The sequence below is a fragment of the Odocoileus virginianus genome, chromosome 24, assembly GCF_023699985.2.
Source record: "Odocoileus virginianus isolate 20LAN1187 ecotype Illinois chromosome 24, Ovbor_1.2, whole genome shotgun sequence".
Taxonomy (NCBI): domain Eukaryota; kingdom Metazoa; phylum Chordata; class Mammalia; order Artiodactyla; family Cervidae; genus Odocoileus; species Odocoileus virginianus.
This window is the reverse complement of record NC_069697.1, coordinates 44,590,604-44,618,428: the sequence shown is the minus strand read 5'-3', so window position 1 is coordinate 44,618,428 and position 27,825 is coordinate 44,590,604. Positions and strand designations below refer to the sequence as shown.

At 37.4% G+C, this 27,825-nt stretch overlaps 1 protein-coding gene, 1 long non-coding RNA gene and 1 pseudogene across 2 annotated transcripts in view; 2 read left to right on the top strand and 1 right to left on the bottom strand.

The window, feature by feature from the left end:
• The window catches only part of LEMD3 (LEM domain containing 3), a 67,503-nt gene extending 55,000 nt beyond the window's left edge, over positions 1-12,503 (top strand). The window contains exons 5-13 of the mRNA XM_020885330.2: positions 84-163; positions 250-395; positions 1,484-1,585; positions 1,693-1,795; positions 2,466-2,644; positions 7,936-8,017; positions 9,804-9,909; positions 10,008-10,086; positions 10,303-12,503. Of these exons, the coding sequence (XP_020740989.2) occupies positions 84-163; positions 250-395; positions 1,484-1,585; positions 1,693-1,795; positions 2,466-2,644; positions 7,936-8,017; positions 9,804-9,909; positions 10,008-10,086; positions 10,303-10,466 (1,041 nt within the window). The 3' untranslated portion in view covers positions 10,467-12,503. The remainder of the gene's footprint in view (positions 1-83; positions 164-249; positions 396-1,483; positions 1,586-1,692; positions 1,796-2,465; positions 2,645-7,935; positions 8,018-9,803; positions 9,910-10,007; positions 10,087-10,302) is intronic.
• Positions 1-26,763, bottom strand: part of LOC139030867 (uncharacterized) — a 45,212-nt gene extending 18,449 nt beyond the window's left edge. The window contains exon 1 of the long non-coding RNA XR_011483308.1: positions 26,600-26,763. This is a non-coding gene — a long non-coding RNA (uncharacterized lncRNA). The remainder of the gene's footprint in view (positions 1-26,599) is intronic.
• On the top strand, positions 20,189-24,605 carry LOC139030866 (ubiquitin-conjugating enzyme E2 D3 pseudogene; annotated as a pseudogene).
• Positions 26,764-27,825: the final 1,062 nt, after the last annotated feature.

The window sequence follows — 27,825 nt, the reverse complement described above, 5'->3', positions numbered from 1 at the left end:
GGTATGTTATTTATAGGACAGCTTACACATGAAATCAAGTGAATGTGAATTATTAAGGTTATTTTCTTTATTTTTCTTATTAGGATTTAGGTCCTGAATATGAAGATATATTTAATATCTCATTACAGTGGATTTTTGAAAATGGAAAAGATGTTGGAATAAGGTAAAGGATTTGGTTTCTACTTTGTCTATTTTGTAGCCTAAGCAGTGGTTTTGACTCTAAATGCTCCCTTAATTATTTTTGCATAGGTGTGTTGGTTATGGCCCTGAGGAAGAATTGACAGATATAGTTGATGTTCAATTTTTACAGTCCACGAGACCACAGATGTCCTTCTGGTGTCGCTTCCGGCGTGCTTTTGTTACTGTCACGCACAGGCTGCTGCTGTTGTGCCTAGGTAAGTTGTGAGAATGAGGAAGGCACATTGTAGTCCAGATGTGTCTGTACTTCATCCAGTGCCGGGGCTGAGAATATGCTTCTGCAGCAGTTGTCATTATGAATCACATCCAGAAGGCTTCTCTAAGATGTAGTAATACTGAGGGTGTTTATGATGTCAGCTGGCTTCCCTGGTGGCCCTGCTGGTAAGGAATCTGCTTGCAGTGCAGGAGACCCAGGTTCCATCCCTGGGTTGAAAAATCCCCTGGAAAGGGGAACGGCAACCCACTGCAGTATTCTTGCCTGGGAAATCCCATAGACAGAGGAACCTGCTGGCTACAATCCATTGGGTTGCAAGAAGTCAGACACAACTGAAGGGACTAACACACACAATGTCAGTATCAACCTAAGGGCTTAGGAAACTGCTTTGACAAGTAGGAATCAGCCTTTGTCATATGAATGTCATAGAAAAAGCAAATACAGTGCATAGATAGAAATCCACTTTAGGAAATAGAGCAGGAAGATATAAAAATTAGCTTATTTTTATAATACTGGGTTAGAAATTAACTTTTTAAAAATTATTTTTAATTTTGAAAATACTGTTTATCCAAATTAAAATTTTCATTCAGACCTCCTAATTCTATGTGACTATTAGAAATTTCCCCTCTTTTCTACCCACGTCCTTTAAAAATAATTTAGTTTACGTAAATGTTTACAGTCTCATAAGACTCACTTTTCTAGTAGCTTAATGCTGCAAAGAAAAAGGTTTGTGAAGCATGTTAGTTTGTATTAAAAAAAAAAAAAGGAATTTAAATGTTCAGTTGTCAACCAAAAGAAGAAATGTTTCTTTCTGGAAAGATTAAGTGACACACTGAGCAATGTTTAATATTGAATTTTTATACTTAATTTTATTACATAGCTAAATCAAACCACTGTCTTGAAGACTTATTCCACTATCCCATTATGGCAGTTAAAATAATCACTGTAGAAACTGTCAAAATGGCTTTTATCCCTCTACTTTGTTATATCAGATTTAACAACTGACAGTTGTTTTAGGTTGCAACAAATATTACTGAATGCCACTGACCACAGCATATGTAAATATTACAGGTGTAATGATGGTCTGTGTTGTTCTGCGCTACATGAAGTATCGCTGGACGAAAGAGGAAGAGGAGACACGGCAGATGTATGACATGGTGGTGAAAATTATAGGTCAGTGTTGGTGAAAACCTAAACTGTTCCTAGCATAGTCACCATGTGATAGATTACACGGTGTCCAAGAGTTGCTTTCTTTGTAAATTTGTTTCATTTACTTTCAGATGTTTTACGAAGTCATAATGAAGCTTGCCAGGAAAACAAAGATTTACAGCCTTACATGCCTATTCCCCATGTGCGCGATTCTTTAATACAACCTCATGACAGGTGTGTTCAAAGCATTTTGAGTTGAAGTAAATCAGAATGTTACCTTCTGTGGTCATGAAAATTGCATTGAAAGTTATGACCCTTCTCAACAATAGCTGTTTTACTATACAGGTGTCTTTTTGTACTTCAAACTCTTTCTAAGCTTTCATCTGTTATTGGCCTGATTTCAAGTGGCGTAATAGACAACTGAATTTCTAAGCATACTTTTCTTACTTTTTAAAAGTCTCTACCTTATTTCCTTCAATTACATCCTGATAAATAAACAGAGACAGACAGTAGCCAGTGATGTTTAATGTTTTAAAATACTTCATTTTGTTGTTAATGAAGCTTTTTAAATAAAAGAATTCAACAACTACTCCTTGAAAATAAAAGATAATGTCACATCCTGAAGCAGCGTTCTCACCCTGTGTAAGATGTGTAGCAACACATCAGAGTCATCAGTAGAGCGTCTGAGAGGGGAAATGCCAATGCACTGTTCCACCTCTGGACGTCCAGACATGGTAAATCCGAGGGGAGTTTCAGGCACCTTAACCTTTTTGGAAAAAACTGCATAAGCATTGATAAGAACAGCCCTAATTAAGAATGACAACTGCTACCTTCAGTTACTAATATTTGAAAAAGATGACAGACAAAGATGATAGTAAGTTTGTCATTTTCCTTCAAATGATAGGAAGAAAATGAAGAAAGTCTGGGATAGAGCTGTTGACTTCCTTGCTGCTAATGAGTCTAGAGTTCGCACAGAAACACGAAGAATAGGTGGTGCAGACTTCCTAGTTTGGCGGTGGGTCCAGCCTTCTGCCTCCTGTGACAAAATATTAGTAATACCTTCTAAAGTGTGGCAAGGTCAAGGTATGTATGCTTAAACAACAAAAAATATAGACCGTTTTTTCAAATATGAAATTCTTATGTGTTTAAAATAGTACAACTGAAAGATATATATGATGGCAAAGCTCCCTTCCAGCCCCATCCCGTAGAAGGAACCCGTGTTAGCTTCTTACTGTCCTCCCACTTTTCTGTGTGCTAATACAAATAACATGGTTTGTCTTCACACTGATACAGTACTAGATACATTACTTTGATTTTTTTTCTCTTTCACTTACTAAAAACAACCTAGTACTAAAGATCTAACTGCATTCTTTTCCTCTGATATTTTTTGTACAGATAATTTATAATATATAATTTATATATATTTTATTTATAGATACATATTTATATATGCACAAGTATATATTTATATATACACATATTTATTTTATATTTAAAACATATGTAAGTGAAATCATAACTTTTTAACTTCTCTTTTTTTTCTATTTTTGCTTGCCTTTTTCATTAAGAGTCTTTCACCAATGAGATACTTGCATATCTCATGCCAAGTCACTTTTGTGGGTGTCTTCCCATATTTTTCTTAATGCTTGTATAGTTGCAAAAACAGATATAAGTTTATAGGAGGACTTGGTGTTTGGTTGCCTTATGTACCCAAACCTCTACAAGTAATAACTGTTACTGCATTTGAATTTTTTGTATCTTAATGGTTAGTTGCAAAAAGAAATCTCGTGGCTAGTTTAATTTGTATTTCAGAACTAGTAGTTAGTTGAGTTTCTTTTAATCTTGTTGGATAAAAAGCATATTTATCAATTCTTGCTAAACATAGACTATATGGGAAAGGTAGATTAATTGTTTTGAAATTGAAATAAAATCCAATCTCTCCCTTTTTTTCTCTAATTGAGTTTCACTTTCAAAGACCTTGAATAATAGGTTCCATAATTGCGATGTAAAAATGAAGCTTTGTTGCCAAGATGACACTAAACCATTAACTATTTGCTTTAAAGGGTGCATGCTGGGGAGTTCCCTAGTGGTCTAATGGTTAGCATTTCAGGCTTTCACTGCCATGGTCCAGGATCAGTCCCTGGTCAGTGAAATGAGATATCCCACAACCGAGTGTTGTGGCTAAATAACAAAACGGTGCTTGTCTGCAGAGTTGGTGTAATAGTTAAGAGTAGTCTTTTGAGTTCACTACCACTACAGGCTATTGTCATTTAATGGTACTTTCCCAAGTAACTGTTAAATAATCAACCTTACTGAATTTTTAGTTCAATTTCTAAATAGTACTTAAATAAGAAATGGGTGATAATATTAGTATGTCTAAAGGTATTGTAAAGCACGAGTTACAAATTAAACACTATCTGCTGGGAAGCACAAGAATTATTTATGCTTCTGACAGATGTCATGTTTGGAATAAATAGCATTCATTTGAAGGACCCAAAGGTAGCTCCTGAGGTTATTTAAAATGTGTCATTCAGTAGCTACTATATCTTTACATAGCCATGGGAATTAGAGTTTAGTTAGAGAGATCAATCAGTTTGATCTTTTGGACTACTTTCTGACTAGAATTGGCCAGGGATCGTTTCTTCCAGGTCTTTTATTTTCTGGAGTCTTGGGTCTAGGCTAAAATAAGGTGATAGGAATGTTTCTGTTTTCTCTGGTTGAACCCTTGCTAACCTAGGTCTTATTAGAATTTCAAGGAAGTCAGACTGTCTACAGCTAAAAGGGCATCTAAGAACAGAATCTATATACTGCTAGAGAAGTTCGGAAGGTACTAGAGGTTCACAGACCTTCTTGATGTGAGATTTGGCAAAAGGTTTTTCATATCTAGTAACTATACCTCCGTCCCATGTCAAACACTGTTCGAATATTCATACTGCAGATGTTTCTTATTACTGACACTTGTGAACTCTTTGATTGATACACTCTGTTTTTGTCATGAGCTCATCCTTTCAGCCTTCCTGCTTCATGTATTTGGGAGCTCCATAATCTCTGATTCTTCAGTGCTCATTCTTTGTCCAGTTCTTTAGCCTTTCTCCTGTCTTCACTTCTTTTCCTGTCCATCCTAGTTTCCCTGGTCCATCTTTTCAGTCACTCTCTTGCTAGTACCCTTATGTCATCACCTGTCCTTAATCTTACCCTGGTAAATTCCAACCAAGGATGGAACTGTTTTATCTCTGCTTGTCTGTATGCTAATGACTGAGTGTTAGCTCAACATTCAGAAAACTAAGATTATGGCATCTGGTCCCATCACTTCATGGGAAATAGATGGGGAAACAGTGGAAGCAGTGTCAGAGTTTTATTTTTGGGGGCTCCAGAATCACTGCAGATGGTGATTGCAGCCATGAAATTAAAAGACACTTACTCCTTGGAAGGAAAGTTATAACCAACTTAGACAGCATATTAAAAAGCAGAGACATTACTTTGCCAACAAAGGTCCGTCTAGTCAAGGCTATGGTTTTTCCAGTGGTCATGTATGGATGTGAGAGTTGGACTATGAAGAAAGCTGAGCGCCAAAAAATTGATGCTTTTGAACTGTGGTGTTGGAGAAGACTCTTGAGAGTCCCTTGGACTGCAAGGAGATCCAACCAGTCCATCCTAAAAGAAATCAGTCCTGAGTATTCATTGGAAGGACTGATGCTGAAGCTGAAACTCCAATTCTTTGGCCACCTCATGCGAAGAGTTGACTCATTGGAAAAGAACCTGATGCTGGAAAGGATTGCGCACAGGAGGAGAAGGGGACGACAGTGGATGAGATGGCTGGATGGCATCACCGACTCGATGGGCATGAGTTTGAGTAAACTCTGGGAGCTCGTGATGGACAGGGAGGCCTGACGTACTGCAATTCATGGGGTCACAAAGAGTCGGACACGACTGAGCGACTGAACTGAACTGAATGACTGAGCATAGCAGGGAGAGTCACAACCACTTAGCAGACTGGCACCTTGATAAATAATTAATTGCAATTAGGTTGTCAGTACTACTTGCCTTTCCTGTTCCTACCATTTTTTGCTAGTCGCTTCAGTTTCCTATTCTACCCAAAAGCAGTTTTAGATCTCGTCCCCTCTTTTCAAAGCTTTGCTCTTCTCCATCTTCTGATTCTCAGTTGATGACTTAAAATAGAAGCAATTGGATTATACCTGCCTCAAATTTCCACTGCTAAATCCATAGAATTACCAGAATCTATTCTCATCCTGGTAGCTCAGATGGTAAAGAATCTGCAGTGTGGGAGACCTGGGTTTGATCCTTGGGTTGGGAAGATTCCCTGGAGAAGGAACTGGCAGCCCACTCCAGTATTCTTTCCTGGAGAATTCCATGGACAAAGGATCCTGGCAGGCTAGAGTTCATGGGGTGCAAAGAGTCAGACATGACTGAGCGACTAACACGTACATTCTCATCCTCACCTCTTGTTGCAGTCAGTGTACTATCTCATTTAACAAGGACCCAGCCCTTCTCTTCAGAGGATCTCTCTGGATCTCATTCCCTCTAGTCTTCGCAATTATCTTCCCTTACTGTGTTTAAATTCCTGCCTCTCCTGGATCTTTTCATTAGCACTTAAACATACTGTAGTCTCATCTTGAAAACACATTGTTGCACTATACACTGTCCTATAGCTGTGTCTCTACCTACATATAGCCAAATAGCATTAAACAATTTACTCACTGTCTTTACTTTTTCACCTCCCATTTATTCTTTAGCTGACTTCAATCTGTTATCCATCATCATTTCAAGGGAATCACTGTCAGACTTCGATGTTGCTAATTTCAATGGACATTTTCCTTTTTTTTTCATTTATTTTTATTAGTTGGAGGCTAATTACTTTATAATATTGTAGTGGTTTTTGCCATACATTGACATGAATCAGCCATGGATTTACATGTGTTCCCCATCCTGATCCCCCCTCCCACCTCCCTCCCCTTATTTTACTTAGCAATATTCACAATTGAACCTGCCTTGGTACTTTCTTGTTTTGTGGTTGCCTCTTTCTTCTGATTTTCATCCTACTTCTTACCATTTCTTAGATCTTCTTTTCCAGATTTCCCTGGACCTCTAAGTATTGAAGTTTTTCCAGGCCATCTTTTATCTTCTCCTGGTCTTCTCAAATAATCTTATGCTGCAACTTCATTTGCTATATATATGTTGATAACTTTCAGTTTTATATCATGCACTAAGTCTTCTGTTCTGACTTTCAGATTTTTATACCCAGATGTATACTTGTCTTCTGTACTAAGAAGCGCCAGACTTTCAACACATGCAGGAACATAATGTCATCTCTCTCCAAACTGACCTCTCCTCCAGTGTCCTGTTTAATTAATGATACCGTCCCCTTTTCAGTTGGTTCTGTCAAAAACCTGGGAGTCATCCTTAATCTCTCCCTTAGTTAGTCGCTACATGTGCAGTCATTAAACAAGTCATGTCAAATCTATTCCATAATGTCCTGATTCTGTCCACTTATTTCCTTCTTCATCATTGACTTGTCTTATCCACATACTATCATCTCCATCTTGGACAACATAATAACCTCTAACTAGTCTCCTTGCATTCATTTTTACTTCCATCTATTTTCCACCTAACAGTCTATTTAAAAAATTTAAGAGATCCCATCTTACTATTCCTGTCCTTAAAACATTTGAGTGGATTCCCATTGCTGTTATGGTAATGTCCAGCACTTTTATGTGGCTTACATAGTCCTCCATAATCCAGCGTCTTCTCCAGGTTTATCTTTCTGTTGTTCCATCTCTAGTCACAGTGGCTGTCTTTTAGTTATTTGAATATATCAAGTTCCTTCTTGCTTTAGTTATTTGAATATATCAAGTTCCTTCTTGCTTTGGGCTTTGTATAAGCTGTCATCTTTGCTTTAGATGTCCTTTACACCTCTCTTTATTTTGCCTATGTTTATTTATTCTTTAGGTTTCAGCATAAATTTTTTCTTTTTTACTTTTTTAATTGAAAGATAATTGCTTTACAGAGTTTTGTGGTTTTCTGTCATACATCAGCAAGTATCAACCATAGGTACACCCTCCTCAGTGTTATCTGATATTCACAGATGGGTTTAAGTACATTGACAGTTTTCTATACCCTTCTTAGAATTTGCCACAGTTATAATTTCTCTGGAGATACTGTTTTTCATCTGTCTCTCCAACTGTAAAGTGTGAGATCAGTGACTGGGTCTGTCTGATTCACCTTGATCCAGGGATCCAGCTCATAGTAAAAACATGCAGTGAATATTTTTTGAATGAACTGAGTGACCTCTCAATTGAATACCTTTCAATAAAATGGAACAGTGGAAAATAGTAAAACTAATTTGTTTTTTATAGCATTTCATTTAGATAGAAGAAATTCACCACCAAATAGTTTGACCCCATGTCTGAAGATTCGAAATATGTTTGATCCAGTTATGTAAGTATTATGACAAAAGGTACATGCAATCTTTTTAATATTAGGCTGAAAAATACATGATAGTCTTATAATGCTGTGTCTATAATTGAAAAATCTCTTTTACTTCTGAATTTTAACTACCAAAAAGTTACATTTTTCCCAGTTCTTCTTTTTAAATTTGAAACAAAGTTTTCCCAAAAGACACAGGTGTATAATGATTTGAAAAACTTTCTTAAATCCTTGTATTTACTGTGAATCCCTATAGAAGACAGATGCTTGAATCAGATTAATGACAGATATGATGATAAACAATAGTATTGCTTATTAAATGTATGTCATGTTTGCCACTACTCTTTGCCTCTGTAGGCAATATAAATAAAAATGTCTGCTGTCTTAAAATTTCCAAACCCTTATTATAAAAAAAGTTTTCTACGAAAGATATACATACCCTCCTTTCTATAAGATTTGTCTACCTGTCATTGCAATATTTGAGGAACTTTTATGTCCATTTACCATTTGAGAAACTTTTCTATATAATTACAGTGACACGTGCATTCCAGAAAATAGTATAGTCAATAGTTATTTCTTTAAAATCCATAATATTTTGCATATAAGCTGTAATACTCTTTAGAATTTGCTTCCTAGAGGTGACTGCTTATCTGTCCAACAATAGGACAAATCAGATTCTGTTTTTTAAAAAAAGCTGATAGTAGAAATTGTATTATGTGTAAAGTATGCATAATTCCCATCTGATAACTCATTTATTTTAAGAAATAGTTGATATGGTAAACTAAGTAACAGTGAAATTGTTAATGTGGCAAAGCACTGTCAGCACACACACACAAACGCACACATACGCACACGCGCACACACACACACGCACCCCCTTCATTTTGCAGAGGTAGAAACAATAGTGTGGTGATCCCTCTATTGGGAGTTTTACCTCATACCTTAGAGATTAGGAAATCTATGCCAGTCCAGGATTTTATCACCTGAGATGGAAATGTATGATTTGAAGTCTAATGGCCTTTTCCTCTGCCCCACTGTCTGTATCTCACAAGAAATACAAATGTGTGTTACTGTAGCAGAACCTCTTTCATAATAGTAAAGTGACTTATTTTTGCAAAATGTTTGTCCTGTATAGTTTCTAATATTTTGGAAAAAAACAGCTCAGAATATATTTACTAAGAATTTTCCTTAAGTTAGGAATTTGAAATTGTCATTAAAAAATAATGCTTAACTTTTACAAGTTTACCACAACTCATTGAAGTGTTTATTAACACTTGTTTAGAGAGAAATGACTGTAAGTGCAAAGGATTTTAAACATAAAACTGAAAACACATTTATTTTGCTATGGTAGGCTGATCCTTCAGTGCCTCAGCTTTCACTGGAAAGTGAGAACATAGCTGGGACTTCTGAATGCTAACATTTTAAAATCTACCTACTGCTAGTAAAAAGCATTTATATACATAGTTTTTTTAAAAATATATGGTTTTTAAGCTGTCCTAATTCTAGTTAGGTATATGGTGATGCTAGTGGTAAAGAACCCACCTGCCAAGGCAGGAGACATAAGAGACGCAGGTTGAATCCCTGGGTTGGGAAGATCCCCTGGAGGAGGGCATGGCAATCCACTCCAGTATTCTTGCCTGGAGAATCCCATGGACAGGGGAGCCTGTCAGGCTACCGTCCATGGGGTTTCAGAGTCAGACCCAACTGAAGCAACTTAGCATGTGCTCATTGAAGAGACAAAAGACTTCTTTCTGAGTAGGAATATGGCTGTTGATTTTTGTTTTCATTAAATTTTCAGGGAAATAGGGGATCAGTGGCATTTGGCAATTCAAGAAGCAATTTTAGAAAAATGCAGTGATAACGACGGCATTGTTCACATTGCAGTAGACAAGAACTCTCGTGAGGTAAAGTAGCTTTCACTGTTAGATTCTACATTTTGAAGTGTTGCTACTAAACTAAGACTTTCTTTCTTCCTTTTTGTTTCCTTTTAAAAATATTGCAGGGTTGTGTATATGTTAAATGTCTGTCTCCAGAATATGCTGGGAAAGCTTTTAAGGCATTGCATGGCTCTTGGTTTGATGGTAAGAAATTTGAATACTACAGACATTTTGAAAAGATAAATTATGGCTTACTGTTAAATTCTACCAGATTTTAAATTAAAGAATCTTAGGTTATCATTTGTAGAGTAATAATTTTAGATTTTTATTTGTGTTCATTTATCTTTTACCACCATTTGTTTTCTATTAATATTAAGCATATTCATACAGATCTAAAATATTATTTTTATCTTACAACAGGGAAATTGGTTACAGTAAAATATTTACGACTAGATAGATATCACCATCGCTTTCCCCAGGCTCTTACTTGCAACACCCCCTTGAAGCCATCAAATAAACATATGAACTCTATGTCTCATCTTCGTCTTCGGACTGGCCTAGCCAATTCTCAAGGAGGTTCCTGAAAAGACTTTCTTCCACTCCTAAGACTGTTCTTTACAGTAGGAAAATTCCTGTTTGGCTTCCTGTCTCCCTTTTTAATGCTTTTTGTATGTAATATTTTTATTGAATACAGCTCTATTTGAACGTTCCAGAAATCTTAAGGTTCCAAAGGGACTTAGCAGTGAGGCAGCAATGCTGAGTAGATAGAGTAATTGTTTTGTTCAGTTTTTGGAGTTCAGTTAAGCCAATGCACTTAAAAGTTTTGCATGAGGAACATTGACCTTACTAAGCATTTTCAGATATGATGGTTGTATTTTGCACCAAGAAGTGTTTGAATAACCACACAAAAGCATGGGGCAAAGGCTTCTTGTTTTTCCATAATTTCCTGTAAACTGATATTGTGAATTTTTGTATACAGTCACCTAAATAGTTCCTTACAGGCTAATGTGGTAAAACTGTTAATTTCCCAATTTAACCTTAGGTTTCTATTGCTTGTAAGAGATTCATTGCTACAGCCGGAATATGGGAAAATCAACTCGGGTTTAGTGGTTACATAAAAGTGTAAGTGGATGTACATGTACTTAAACTGGCTTTTGTATATATGTATAAATGCTGGTGATGGCCAAAGTAGTCTGTTTTGTGAGGATGTCTGCATTAAAGCAGTAAAATAAGCTTCCTATTTTATTCATAATCTAATGTGTGTATATATATGTATGTGTATATATGTGTGTATGTATATATATATGTGTGTATGTGTATATGTGTATATATACACACACATATATACATATGGCTGTACTATCATACAGATCAAACAGCCAGACACCTGGAAGTATTAGATACAAGTTTAAAATAACTTTTATAGGTTTTATATAAAAATGTCTGAGTATGATTTTGTGTGAAAGTTCCAATATCAGTTGTAATAGATTCAAATTTATGTGAGCAATAAAAAAGCAATTGGCAGATATTGGGAAAGTATTTTGTGAAAAGCTGTATTTATTATAAATACTAGGGCTATGACATAGTACCACTGGGATTAAGTCATTTTCCCAATCTATTTATAATTTAATGAAATGTTAGCTTCCCTGTTGTATGTCAAGTTTAAAGCAGGGCACATTGTCGCAGCAAAATGTGTATTTGAAAAATTCCGTTTCCAACTTTGGGTCATGAAAGTCCACAGTATATTAAATGCACGAGTGATGGTCACTTTGTGCCTGGGTATTTACTTTGTTTCAGTAAAGTTACTTTATTATGGTTTATGATTTCAGATTAAAATAGTTATGGAGTAAAGTTTACTTGTAATGTAGCAATTGGCTTTTTAAAAATAACCTGTTGGTATATCATTGTCAGTCCAAATGAATATGTGAAACAGCTGAAATTGTACCAATTTTGATTTTGTTTAAAGCTCAGTTTCCTTTTATTTAAAATTGTATATGTGTTAGGTTTGCAGCATGAACTTGCACAGTTAATGCACGTTTCCTGGTTAAGTAAACATGATGCACACTGTTCTGTAAGAGAAAACCTTACTGTGCCTTACCTGTGTGCTTTTGTGGGCACCATGTTTATGAAGAATAAAAAATGGTTTGTTATCTGAAGAGAATAAACTTTAAATTCTCAGTTTATGTCTCAGATGCTAACGTGTGAAAATATAAATATATATATATAATATATAAAGTAACCAATCTTTCTGTATTTTATGTGCATCACAGTGATTTATCTGAGCTTAGTGACCCCATCTTGTGACCTGTTACAAGAGTGAATGTAAAAAAATAGTTGTGGCATTTTAAGAGGTCGCCTTTTGATGCATATGCATCTTTTTCTTGCTTCTAAAACATATTCCATGTAAGCATTGTACACTTATTATTGTAATATATACTATTATGCAGCTTATTTTATCTGAAACTGTTAAGCCGACCAAGATCCCTCCCTGCAAGACAGATGGGAATGTGTATAATAACTAGATATTTGAGAAGTTCTGAAGTTTGATGTAATCTGTTACTTGTCCTGTTTAAAAAAAGGAAAAAAATTCTAATTAAAAATTTATTAGGTTTTTTTTTTAATGTGTCTTGGCTTTTAAAAAAAACTTTTGAAGTGCTTTGTGTCTTTATTTTATTTTCTTTTTTAACCAGTGAAAGTAGATCCCTTCATTTTTAATCTTTTTGGGTATTTGTAAACATACATATGCTATAAAAGTGGATGAAAATTAATTTTAACTTTCATCCATAAAGTTAATTTTCTTTATGAAAATGTCTTTGTTTAACTTTCAAGTGTTTGGCTCAAAGTGGGGCAAGAATATAGATCCGATAGCACTGTTTAGTTTAGCTAAACATTTTTTCATAGCAAGACTTCCTCAAAAAAGGAAGCCATTCTTTCACACATTCTGGCTCAAACGCCTTATCATAAATAGACAGTCTGTGGTCTTGCTACTTTGAGTAGCATTGGTTTAGATTTTTAGGTGGTTTAATCAAGTAAAAAGAAGACTTGACTTAGTTGGTAGAGTTTTATTGATTGCTAACAAATGTCAGGCACTATTACTTGTTAGGAGTGCAAAGATGGAAAACACATGACACAGTCTTCAAGATGGTCATAATCCAGAGAAAGAACATAGACAGCTTACTTAAAAGGTAGTGTTGAAAATACAGTGAGAGAAGAAAGCAGAATAAATTCTGGGAGTATAGAGAGGTACCTTATGCATCTTAGTAGATGGAGAAGATACCAGGACAGATGAAGTATTAATAACATTAGACAGTTTTGAATTAGTATAGATACAGTGATAAGTCTCTTTTCCCCTGAGCTCTCAGGGAAGTTTCTATTCTTGTGATGAGCTTATAAAAATTAATGTGTGGAACCTGAGTTACCACAAAATCCATTTTCATGCTCATTGGTCTGCAGATTCTTGAATATCCTGTGAATATTGAAGCCTCTTATTGAACTTTGTTATATTTTCTTTGTGTGCTATTCACTGTTTGGATGACAAGTTGTAATTTCCAAGTGAACAATGTCTTGAAGTATCATATGCCCAGAACATTTCCTTTAATCTTATTGACCTTACAATTTTCATTCCTTGCTCCTGGTGACGTTACATAGTACTATAGGTCACCTACGTGGCGGCTTCACCCTTTTTCCCTAGACTTATCAAGTCACTTCTTCAGATGACTCAACAAAGAATGCTAAATCAAGCAGAATTTTGGCAGCCACTCTTTTGGAAAGAATGTTCAAGAACAGGTATTTAATTGAAAATTAGAAACCATTAGTTGTGGTCTAAAGAAACTATCCATAATGCTCATTCTACTGGTCTAGTGAGCATGACTAGCTACTCCCTTTAAGTCTCACTGGAGAAAGTTTATGACTAGAAATACATCCTGATGGTAGATTTCTATACCTAAGAAAAAACCTCTGCTTGGGGCAGCAGGATAGTCTCATTTTGTTGATTCTTAGACTTTAAAACCAGTAGAACCTGAGTACTTTAGATTTACTGTTTCTTGCATGGGTGGACATTGGAGACCTGTACATGCTCCTTAAAATTGGAAAGAAGGCCATCTAGGTATAGAAAGATCCGTATAGTGAAAGCTATGGTTTTTCCAGTAGTCATGTATGGATGTGAGAGTTGGCCCATAAAGAAGGCTGAGCACCAAAGAATTGATGCTTTTGAGCTGTGGTGTTGGAAACGACTCTTAAGAGTCCCTTGGACTGCAAGAAGATAAAACCAGTCAATCCGAAAGGAGATCAGCCCTGAATATTCAACAACAATGCAGCAGCAGCAGCAGCTTTATTATACATCATTATACAACAGACAAATTCAAAATCTGTTTGGCTCAGGAATTCTACTAAAAAGATCGCTGGCCCAGAGGTAAGAAAGCAGCAACTGAAAGAGGTAAAAATTGTTCAATTTTTAAAATTATAGTTGATTTACGTCATTGTGTTTCAGGTGTACAGCAAAATGATTCAGTTATACAAACCAGTCAATCTTAAAGGAAATAATTCCTGAATATTCATTGGAAAGACTGATGCTGAAGCTGAAGCTCCAATACTTTGGCTCCCTGATGCAGAGTCAGCTCATTGGAAAAGACCCTGATTCTGGGAAAGATCAAAGGCAGGAGGAGAAGGGGGCGACAGAGGATGAAATGATTGGATGGCAACACTGACTCAATGGACATGAATTTGAGCAGACTCCGGGAGATGGTGAAGGACAGGGAAGCCTGGCGTGCTGCATTCCGTGGGGTCGCTGAGTCAGACACAGCTGAGCGACTGAACAAGGCATAGAGAACACATGAAAAAGATTGAGCAGAAACAACCCAGTGCATGTATAAACTGCACACAGTTTCTCATGGCTGAATCACTGAGTACAAAACAATATGTAGAGACATGAAAGGTAGGTGCTGATCAGTTCATGGAACACGTAGGTTATTCTGAATTTGGATGAAGGTTGTGAAAGGGAGATAAGGTGAGGATTTGTTGGGCTGAAAAATGGAGAAAGGATTTGAAAAATACCCGAGATAAAATGGGAAGGACTTAATTAATTGGATATTGAGAGAGCAATTGATGTCCAATTTTCTAATATAGGAATTCTAATCCAATATTTGGAGAATAGGTGATAAGTGAGAAATTGGATGGGTAGGATTAATTGAATTTTTGGATATGTTGAGATTGGGATGCCTATGGAATATCCAGGTGGATATCCCTAGTGGGTGATTAGATTTTCAATTCTGAGGTATTCTGAGAAAAATCTGAGCTAGAGATAAGATACAATTTGGGAGTTAAAACCACAGAGGTGAATTAGATGACCCAGAGAGAGAGTGTCCATATAAAGACAGAAATTTAGTTTAATCCTAATTCTGCCATATATAGCTATTTGGCCCTTCTGTGGCAATTTGGGTTGGGGTGAGGTATTAAAATTCTGAAACAGTAGAATTTGAAAAGGTATTTGAATGGGGTGATGTTGAAAGAAATTTGGTATGACTTACGTTTCTAGCTTAGGCAACTGGTTAGATGGTGTTGACATTCCCTAATTATGGATGGGGATGGGGGGAGGGGAGCCAGATGCTAGTCAGAATACTAGATAAGAGTTCCCAGAATTGCAAGAGTTAAGCTAAATAGCCCTTCTGACTTTTCTTTTTCTAGTGTAGGACATTGTTGGAGGAAAGGTAATAGGGACAATCTATCGCCCTTTTTTGGAGACTCTCTCCAAAAAACAGAACTGTTAACTTCCACAAGGTCCTAGCATTGTCTGTGATTGTCTAAGATTGATTGAAAATTTTCCTGATTGTAGAAAATGAGATGTTGAGTATATCTGTAAACCTATGACTATTGAAAGAAGGAATAAATACAAAAGTTGGTTTTTAAATAGGATTGTTTGTAAATGGTTTGCCACACACTCATGACCAGGAGCTCATATGTTGCTGTATATTATACCCTTATAAAGCCTTTGTAAGCTAGTCCAGTTTTATAGGCCTGGAAACCATTTTTTTCCCTTGGTGACTTCATTTCTCCTTAGATTTATTGAGTTAATTAAAAAATGTAACTTTAAAGGGCAGTTTTAGTTTAATAGTTCCAAGTACCACAATACTTCCTTTTACTTAAAAAAAATTAGTGTGGATATTTTGAGATTTCAGTAACTTCATTTACTACTGAGTAATAGCTAAAGCTCAAGTTGGCCTGTCCTTCTCTAGACCAGTGCTGTACAATACTTAATATAATGTCAGCCATGTATAATTTTAAAATTTATCATGGCCACATTGTAGAAAGTAAACAAAACAGGTGAGATTAATCTTATACATTTTATTTAACCATATATGTCCAGGATATTATGATCTCAATATGTAATTTGAGGTTTTATTAATGATTTTTTACATGCTTTGACATCTAGAATATAGATTATGTTTACAGCTAGGGAGACCCTGTGTTGTATAACTTAGAGTACTAAAACTTGTACAGATGGTCACCTTATTTATAGCTGATCTCTCAGATGCTGCATTTTCACTGAAAATGTTTGATCTATATTTAGGTTTCATAAAATCTGCAGTTTGAAAAGTTTATTCACATACCCAGTTTCTTCCAAATAGACTTAAAAATGTTCCTGTAACTAAATCAGGTATCAGTTGTTAAATTCACATTAATCCAAATTAAAGGCTTCAGTTCTCCAGTTGGCCCAGCCACATTCTGAGTGCTCAGTAGCTACGTGTGGCCAGTGATGACCACGTTGCCAGTGCCAGTTTAGACAGCCTGTACATTTCTAGCTAAACGGCACTGCTTGCCCTTCCCCTTCACACTTAACTTTTGCTTGATTCTGACCTTACTTAAGGCATTGTTGCTATTCTTTTTGCCTGAAACATGCTTCATTTCCTTCTTCTATATACCCAAATGTTGTTGCTCCTCTTCCAGGAGGTGTTATTGATTGCCCTTGGGTTGGAACTAATTTCTACCCTGTGCATTCCTGAAGTGTTTGGTTTCACTTGTCTTATAGTTTTGGCAGTTTCTGTCTTGTGTTCTAGTATTCATTAATCTGTTCTAGTTTGGCTTCTGTCCTTATTACCCCTCTGAAATCACTGTCTAGAGATCACCACAAACTTCCTTTTGCCAAATTCTAGAGTCATTTCTGTCCTCACCTTCCTTGAACTCAGCACCATCTAACACATCTGATCATTACCTCCCATTTTACTTAAAAATTTTTATTACGAAGTAATTCACACGTACCAGAATATATATATGAAGGCTTCCCTGGTGGCTCAGATGGTAAAGAATCTGCCTGCCATGCAGGAGATGTGGGTTCGATCCCTGGGTTGGGAAGGTCCCCTGGAGAAGGAAATGGCTACCCACTCCAGTATTCTTGCCTGGGAAATCCTCATGGACAGAGGAGCCTGGCAGGCTACAGTCCATGGGGTCGCAAAGAGTCGGACATGACCAAGCGACTTAACACTTCGACTTTCACTTAGGAAGTGTATATTTTACTTACATTTTGAAGTGCAACATCATTTAAAAAATAGAACATTAACTTTGAAGTGCCTCAGTGTCTTTAATGCTTGTCTTTCTTTCTTAACTTCCAGGTGACAGCTATCTGAATTTTGTATCAATAAATCTTTTATTTTTCATTATAATTTTACCACATGTTTGTGTGTCTCTATAAGTACAGTATTTCCTGCTTTTGGCTTTTCTGTGAATGGAATCAAATTATATGTATATAGTGACATTTTTTGCTCAGCTTTGTTTTTGAGATTCATCTGTATAGATGCATGTAGCTATCACTCATCGTCATAGCTATATAATATTCTATTATGAAATGCATACCATGATTTATCCATTCAACTATGGACATTTAGATTATTTTTAGTTTTTTTATTATTATAAGCAAGGTAGTTATGAACATTTCTTCTTGGACATGTTTCCAGCTGCATGCATTCAAGTTTCCTAGGTCATTGAGACTCAAGAAATATGGTTCTTCAATTAGCAGTATAAACATTACCTGGGAATGTGTTAGTTTGGGGCCCCACTCGAGACTTACTGAATCAGAAATTTTGAGTTGGGGCCTGGTACTCTGTTTTAAGGGCTTCCCTTGTGGCTCAGCTGGTAAAGAATCTGCCTGCAATGAAGGAGACCTGGGTTTGATACGTGGGCTAGGAAGATCCTCTGGAGAAGGGAAAGTCTACCCACTTCAGTATTCTGGTCTGGAGAATTTGGGTCACAAAGAGTTGAACACTACTGAGGGACTTTCACTCCCTCTGTTTTAATAAATCCTCCAGATGATGCGGGGTGGCATTCTCAGGTTTGAGAACCATTGATGTCAAGGTACCCTTTGTGAGATTAGCTTGCACCTTCTGATTATGATTTTTTACTTCCATATTATTTTTGAAATACTTTATAATACTTTTCCCCTCTTTTTTTCCGTGACACTTGAGTACTCCTGATGAGGAAATGATTTACAGCTAAGGGACTAGACTGAAAAATCACACAAAGAAAGCCTGTCTATCAGGTGTATTCTACAGCGACGCGCTCAAGGTTCTGGCAAAGTCATAAACTGAAACAGTTTTCTTTGATGATAAAGTCAGCCTGCTCAAAGACAGTCTGTTCAGCCTAACCTTTTGCTAGCTGCCAACTAATAAGTTTATTAAAAAAACTGTATAAACAAGACTTACTGTTTCTAAACTCTCTGCAATTTGTTCCCTCCCTTTTCCCACCTCTTGCACATTTTTTTGCCTTTTTTGCTTTGATAAGTTTTTGATTGTCTACCTCATGTGACTAAATCTGCATACAAGTAACTAATTAAGTATTTCTGAGTATCCTTTCACACACCACAATTCTGTTAGTTTTTTTTCACCTACGTAACTGGTTACTCTTTTTCAGTCTCCTCTGCCAGCTCCATCCCCTTTACTCAGTCTTTTTAATATTGCAGTGCCCTGGGCCAGAGTCTAAGCTCCTCTGCTATTCCTTATCTAGATATTTGCTCCAGATAGTCCTGTTTTATGGTTTAGTTGCTAATATGTGTCCAACTCTTGCAACCCCATGGACTGTAGCCTGCCAAGCTCCTCTGTCCATGGGATTCTCCAGGCAGGAATATTGGAGTGGGTTGCCATTTCCTTCTCCAAGATAGTCCTACCTGGGTCTAATAAATGACACAAATTTTTATCTCCAGCCTTGACTCCCCTAGGTCTAGACTAGTTTTTTCACCTCGATACTTGATATTTTCATTTGGATGTCTAAAGGTTTTTCACCTTTTACATACCAAAACAAAACGCTGATTTCCATGCCTAACTGCCTCCAAACTTACTCTTCTAGTCTCTCCTTTCTCCATAAATTACATACATCTTCAACTGAAAACCTAGGAGTTATCCTTTATTTCCTTTTTTTCCCTCAATTACCATATTAAATTAGTCCTTTCAGCTCTTCCATATCTGTCTAATCCCCAATCTATCCATTCTGTTGATGCCATCATTTATGTCTTGCCTGGATGACGACAAAAGCTTCCTAAGCTGGTTTCCTTGTTCCCTGCCCAGCAACAGTTCATGTGGCATGCAGGAATCAAAGTTGTCTTCAGAAACATGTATCAGAACATGACATTCCCTAAAACAAAATCTTGCAATGACTCCCACTGCATTTCAAATAAAATCCATATATTTTATCATGGCCTTCAAGGCCCCCTATATACTGGACTATGTCCATCTCTTCAACTATTTCTCCTGTCATGCCTCAACTTTCTCCACTCATTCTGGTTTCCTTTCTACTCCTCGGATACACAACTTACCTTTGGGCATTCATACTTGTTCTGTCTGGAATTCTGTTCCCCTGAGCGTAGATCTTTATGTTTGATGAAGTCCAGTTTACTATTTTGTTGTTGTTGCTTATGTTTTGCTGCCTGAGACTTTGTGCTAGATCATGATCATTTGTTTTCTTCTAAGAGTTTTATTGCTGTCATGTTTAGGTCATTGATCCATTTTGAGCTACGTTTTACATACAGTGAGAGGGTAAGGGTCCAGCTTCATTGTTATATATGAGAATATCTGTTTTGGATGTCCTGGCACCATTTGTCGAAAAGACTGTTCTTTGCTCCTCTTGAATTATCTTGCCACTCTCGCTGAAAATTAGGTGACAGTAACAGTAAGTGCTTAGAGCCCCGTAGTGCCGGGGAGGCACCAGCTGCCCCATGGGGAGGAGGCCGAGTCCGAGGTGTGAGGGCGTTCCCGGCCCCTCTGCGCCCGTTTCTAGCAGAGCCAGTGTGAGATGAAGAGACGGTCCTTCCCAGCCATTGGGATAATCAGTTTTGGCCAGACCTTCAGCACACACCGAGACAGGAGCCAGATGGAAAGCACAGACTACGGTGCTGAAACGGATTAACAAGGAACTTAGTAATTTGGCCCGTGACCCTCCAGCAGTGTTTTGCAGGTCCAGTTGGGGATGGTATATTTCTTAGGCAAGCCACAATTATGGGACCTAATGACAACCCATATCTAGATGGTGTATCCATTTTCCTTCAGACTGCCCCTTCAAAGCACCTAAGGTTGCATTTACAACAAGAATGTATCATCCAAATATTAACAGTAATGACAGCATTTGTCTCGATATTCTAAGATCACAGTGGTCTCCTGCTTTAACTATTTCTGAAGTTCTTTTATCCATTTGTTCACTGCTGTGTGATCCAAACCCAGATGACTCCCTAGTGCCAGAGATTGCATGGATCTATAAAACAGACAAGATGAGTACAACAGAATATCTCAGGAATGGACTCAGAGGTATGCTGTGTGATGCTACCTTAGAGTCGGACTAACCTGCATTATAACTGGAGTAAACTTTAAATTACTGTTCCTTTTTTGGTTTTCTTATCTGGCTGCTCCCCTATCAGACCTCATCTTTTTTAATTTTATTTTTTATTTACCTCCCTCCATTCATTCACATGCTCATCTGAGAAGACTTAAGTTCTTCCAGCTTTGGACAATAACTGCTTTTAGAGACTGTAAAATAGTTACAAGAGAACAGTTGCCCAAGATGCAGAATTTTTTTTAAAATGGAGCATGTGTATTATGTGGCCAATGTCTTCACTCTAACTTGGTTATGAGACTAAAACCATTCCTCACTGCTCTTACGTGCTGAAGAATCATCTGAGACGGAGGGACTTGGATGCTGAGTTGTCACGTCAAAGGAAGCAGCATCCATTCTTGTTTGAGCCTTCCACTGTTAGAGATTTGACGTTACATGATATACTTTCTGCTCATAACTGATATGGCTAGAGAATTGGTATTGAATTTATAGTATCAGCAGAACAGAAAATGTGATGTGTTTTATGCATGTTAATAAAGTAATGACCAGTTCTGGTTCTACAGAGAATGGAAATTGGAAGTCAAACACCCTTTGTATTCCAAAATAGGTTCTCAAAACATTTTATAATTTTCATTTAAATTGTTAGGAGGCTTGGAGTTGCTAGTTAATCTGTCTTCCAGTATACCGTTTAATATAGCAGAGAATAAATGATGCAAGTTGTCAATGGATGAGTGACCAACTAGCTCTGCTAGTAACTGATTTATTTTTCTTCAATAAAATTGCATAAACCAGTGAGTTAGCTGCCTGGATTAATCAGTATGGAAAACAAACTTTTGTAAGTGCAAAGCCATTTTTTGTATATACTTTTGGGATTTGCCTCATTGTTTGACATCAAATGATGTAAAGTTCAAGACAGTGAATATTTTGCCATGTTCAGTTAAAAGTGTGCAGTCTGTTACAAGTTGATGTATTGACTGACTTGATTTATACGGAATCAAGAAGCTATTGAGATTGTGTAGCTTTAGTATGCTGCGCATGATACTGGCAGTCTGGGAGCTCATAGATGGACTTGGAACCCAGCAGTTTTGAAACATACATGTGGAGTTTAAGAAATTTATTTTCCAGATGCAACCCCCATCTAACTAAATTTTTTCTTCACCTTGCACTCTTGACAGCTGAAAAGACAATAACATGGAAGTGACAATGGGTCAAAATTTACAAAATAAAGTACTCTTTTGGTGTGGGAGTTGACATGAGGCTATGTTGAAGTGACTACCTATGTGGGATATTGAGTTTTTTTAGTGGATTGAATATCCATTAAAATGGATTTGTTCAGCCATTTACATTCATGAGTATTTAAGTGCAACATATACCACTTCAGGTGACTTAGTTCAGTTCATTTCAGTCACTCAGTCGTTAGTTCAATTCATTTCAGTCACTCAGTCGTGTCCGACTCTTTCAACCCCGTGGACTACAGCACGCCAGGCCTCCCTGTCCGTCACCAACTTCTGGAGTTTACTCAAACTCATGTCCATTGAGTTGGTGATGCCATCCAACCATCTCATCCTCTGTCGTCCCCTTCTCCCACCTTCAATCTTTACCAGCATCAGGGTCTTTTCCAATGTCAGTTCTTCACATCAGGTGGCCAAAGTATTGGAGTTTCAGCTTCAGCATCAGTCCTTCCAATGAATATTCAGGACTGATTTCCTTTAGGATGGACTGGTTGGATCTCCTTGCTGTCCAAGGGAATCTCAGGAGTCTTCTCCAACATCACAGTTCAAAAGCATCAATTCTTTGGCACTCAGCTTTATAGTCCAACTCTCACATCCATACATGACTACTGGAAAAATCATAGCTTTGACTAGACAGACCTTTGTTCTCAAAGTAATGTCTACTTATTAATTTGCTGTCTAGGTTGGTCATAACTTTCCTTCCAAGGAGCAAACGTCTTTTAATTTCATGGCTGCAGTCACCATCTGCAGTGATTTTGGAGCCCAAAAAAGTAAAGTCTGTCACTGTTTCCATTGTTTCCCTATCTATTTGCCATGAAGTGATGGGACCAATGCCAGGATCTTAGTTTTCTGAATGTGGAGTTTTAAGCCAACATTTTCACTCTCCTCTTTCACTTTCATCAAGAGGCTCTTTAGTTCTTCTTTCGCTTTCTGCCATAAGTATGGTGTCATCTGCATATCTGAGGTTATTGATATTTCTCCTGACAATCTTGATTCCAGCTTGTGCTTCATCCAGTTTAGCATTTTTCATGATGTATTCTGCATATAAGTTAAATAATCAGGGTGATGATATACAACCTTGACGTACTCCTTTCCCTATTTGGAACCAGTCTGTTGTTCCATGTCCAGTTCTAACTGTTGCTTCTTGACCTGCATACAGGTTTCTCAGGAGGCAGGTCAGGTGGTCTGGTAGTCCCATCTCTAAGAATTGTCCACAGTTTAATTCAACAAGTAATGTATGGGACATGTGAGGAAAACTTTTCTAAAACAGATCAAAGAAAATAAATGGAGACAATCAATCATCTTTCCTTGACTGAATATAGCAAATAGGCTCCCTAATTCTTCCTAAAGTAGTGAAGAAGTTTAATGCAATTCCAGTAAAGGTTTCCATAGATTTATTGGGTTGGTGCAAAAGTAATTGTGGTTTTGCATTGTTGAACTTTGCTGTTCAACAGTGCCATTTAAGAATGTATTGGGATACATTCTTAAATGTGGTTATTTTATACATCATTTTATTGCACATTTCTTGTTTCATGTCTTTTTGCTAATGACTTAGTGCTGTCTATTCTATATTTATTTTAGACTAGGGAAATGATGTCTAAAAGCAAAAGACAAAAAGCAAATTTGAGTGATTTTCTTATTTGAGTTCAAAATGTGTTATAAAGCACCGGAGACAACTCACAACATAAACAATGCATTTGGCCAGGAACTGCTAATGAACATACAATGCAGTGTGGCTCAAGCTTAGCAAAGGAGACAAGAGCCTTGAAGATGAGGAGTACAGTGGCTGGCCATCGGTGGTTGGCAATACCAATTGAGAGAGAGAAGTCAACAAAGAACTCAACATCGACTATTCTACAGTCCATTCAGCACTTGATGCAAATTGGAAAGGTGGAAAAGCTCAGTAAATGGGTGCTGTGTGAGCTGACCAAAAATTTTAAAAAGTGTTGTTTTGAAGTGTTATCTACTCTTATTCTATGCAGCAACAATCAACCATTTCTTGATCGGATTGTGACATGCGACAGAAAGTGGATTTTATACAGTCATTGCCAAACCACTCAGTGATTGGACCAAGAAGCTCCAAAGCACTTCCCAAAGCCAAACTTGCACCATAAAAAGGTTATGGTCACTGTTTGGTCGTCTGCAGACTGTCTGATCCACTACAGCTTTCTGAATCCTGGCGAAACCATTACCTCTGAGAAGTATGCTCAGCAAATCAATGAAATATACCAAAACTGCAACACCTCCTGCCAGCATTGGTCAACAAAAAGGACCCAATTCTTCTCCACAACAGCACCCTACCACATATCACACAACAAATGCTTCAAAAGTTGAACTATTGGGCTACAAAATTCTGCCTCATTCACCGTAGACCTGACCTCTCACCAACTGACTACCATTTCTTTCATCTCAACAACTTTTTGGAGGGAAGATGCTTCCACAACCAGCTGCTGCTGCTGCTAAGTCACATCAGTCATGTCCGACTCTGTGCAACCCCATAGACAGCAGCCCACCAGGCTCCGCTATCTCTGGGATTCTCCAGGAAAGAACCTGGAGTGGGGTGCCATTGCCTTCTCCATCCACAACCAGCAAGAGGCAGAAAATGCTTTCCAAGGGTTTGTTGAATCCCGAAGCACAGATTTTTATGCTACAGAAATAAACAAACTTATTTCTCATTGGCAAAAATGTGTTGATTGTAATGCTTCCCATTTTGATTAATAAAGATGTGATTGAGCGTAGTTATAATGATTTAAAATTCATGGTCCAAAACCACAATTACTTGTAAATTAATGTCTTGGGATTTTAAATGAATTTATAGAAAATCAGCTGAAAGGAATAACAAAGATTAAATTATTGAATTAAAATATGATTAATAAGGAGAGATTGGCATCAGATGTTAAAATTAAATCTGTGTTAATATTGTCACACAGGTATATAGTCAGACAACTAATGCTTTGAAACAGATACTTATCAGTGCATATCTAATACCAGAAGATCACTTAAATCTATTTAAGGGGGACCAAGTTTTCATAAGAACTTTCACTAGAACTTTTAACTTGAAATTTTTTGCTAAGACTACCAGAAAACCTTACTTTGTTATAACATAGCTAACTTGTAAAATATTTTAACTCTTAGAAATGTTTTTTTTTACAAAATCATTTGATACATGGAATGATAATCTTCCCTTCATATTGGCTATTCCATAATTGAATCATCTTACAAAACATCCCAGACTTCATCCATTTTTGTAAGAGTATCTCCTAGTCAAATCTTGCATCTTTGACCTTTTGTTCTTGTCAACTTTAATAACTAGTTGGACTGATTGACACAGTCTATGGCTCTGCTCATGGCTTGAATAGTTTCCCATCATCTTTATCAATTTCATGAAATGCTGCATATTTTATGAAACTTGCAAGTGCACTTCATAGTCAGTCTTCATTGCGCTTGCATTGTATTTTTGAATGACAATCTGTAGACAGTGGCAAACACAGACATTAACACAGGAGGTGCTATGAAGCAGGGAAGAATGTTTGAGGAAGAGTTTTTTTTTTTTTTTCTGACTACACTGCCCGGCTTGTGGGACCTTATTTCCTCAACCAGGGATTGAACCTGTGGCCTCAGCAGTGAATACATGGAGTTCTAACCACTGGTTGTTGTTCAGTTGCTAAGTCATGTCTGACTCTTATGACCCCATGGACTGTAGCCTGCCAGGTGCCTCTGTCCATCGGATTCTCCAGGCAAGAATCCTGGAGTGGATTGCCATTTCCCCCTTCGAGGGATCTTCCCGACCCAGGGATCGAACCTGTGTTTCCTGCATTGGCAGGCGAATTCTTTACCACTGAGCCAGCTGGGAAGCCTCCCACCATGCTTTAATAACATGGAAAAATCATAATCACTTTCCTTGGTTTTCCCCCAAGGCAGCTGAATATACTGAAAACACCATTTAGGGACTGCCCTGGTGGCACAGTGGGTAGGGACCTGCCTGCCAATGCAGGGAACACAGGGTTTATCCCTGATCCAGGGGAATTCCACGTGCTGTGGAGCAACTACGTCTGTGGGCCACAACGACAGACCACATGCTGCAACCACTGAAGTTCATGCGCCCAGCGCCTGTGCCCTGAACCTAGAAAAGCCACCACAATGAGAAGCCTGCACACTGCAGCTAGAGAGGGTCTGTGAGCAGTGACAAAGACCCAGCACACCCAAAAATAAAAAATAAATAATTAAAAAAATATATTACTTGGTTATGAAACAGAACCTTACATATGAAGATAGGTGGAATCAATATTACCCTATGAAATTTAAATGTAGAAGTATGCTATTTTCATTATATTTAGAAAAAAAGTTCAGTTGAATATGGATTTGAACTGCATGGGTCCACTTATGCTCAGATTTTTTTCAATAGTGAAAACTACAGTACTACATGATTCGTGACAGGTTAAATTGGCGGGTGCAGAACCACAGATACTGAGGAATCAAATATAGGTAGGGTTGATTGTAAGTTATACTTGTATTTTTGACTGCACAGAGGATCACCACCCACAACCTGTGTTATTCACGGGTGAACTGTACATCATAAAGTATATCATATTCTAACATTAGAGAAATCGGTAAGAAACTTACTATTTACCTGGAGTAATTTTTAGAGATAAGCCTTGAAAAATTTAGTATTCACTCACCTAGTCCTGTGGACTGTGAGGAGATCCAACCCGTCCATCCTGAGGGAGGTCAGTCCTGGGTGTTCACTGGAAGGACTGACGCTGAAGCTGAAACTCCAGTACTTTGGCCACCTCATGCGAAGAGTTGACTCATTGGAAAAGACCCTGATGCTGGGAGGGATTGGGGGCAGGAGGAGTAGGGGATGACAGAGGGTGAGGTGGCTGGATGGCATCACCGACTCGATGGGCATGAGTTTGAGTGAACTCCGGGAGTTGGTGATGGACAGGGAGGCCTGGCGTGCTGTGATTCATGGGGTCGCAAAGAGTCGGACACGGCTGAGCAACTGAACTGAACTGAGGAGCTAGAACCTGATTCAAAAATAACCAGTTTTCAAAGAAAAAAAATATTCACAGGGTTAAAATTATGGAAAGATTAATCACTGATGACTCACAAAGCAACTCAGAATCTTGAAGTTCCTCATTTCAAAACTTATTATAAATCAAAAATTGCAGTTATTTGAGTTCCCTGTAAAGGTCATGAAAGCTGTGTTATTTATACTCATGTATTTTCCTATAATCTTTTCCACCTCTTATGGGCATTATAGAAAATAAGAGTTTAAAATTTATCCTCTGCAGTTGGAAAGTAGACATGAAAATTACTCTGGTTACTTAAATCGGCAAAATCTGTGAAGACCTGTCTTAGCATCATTTGGGATGCTTGTTAGAAATACAGATTTCTGAATCCCTCACCAGACCTGAATCACTGTATGTAGGAGAGCTCCCAGGATAGTAACAAGTAACAAGGTATTCTCATATTTAAGTTTGAGATCCATTGCCACATGACTTCTGGATCTGAGATATCAACCTTGAGAGCACAAAAATAATTCCTCACATAAATGTTGATACAGGGAAAAAGTGACATTAAAATGGGTGTGCTACTTCCCACAGAGTATAAGAACAGGAAATAGTATGTTCTGCCATCAGAAGAAAGGAATTCTAGAGGCAAAGTTGGAAATAGTTAAGAGCTATTTCATTCTTGGTTATACTAATAACATCATTGCTTACATAATGTGTAGATTTTCCAATGTATTTTTCCTTATTGATGTTAAGTGACATGAAATTAGCTGAGCATCATTTGATGCCTTTGAAAAATGTTTTTGTTGTTCTTGTGTTTTGCTTTTACTTTAAACACTCAGATGTATCTTTAGGAGTTCTTTCCACTAAACATCTTGAGTTTTCAGAGCTAT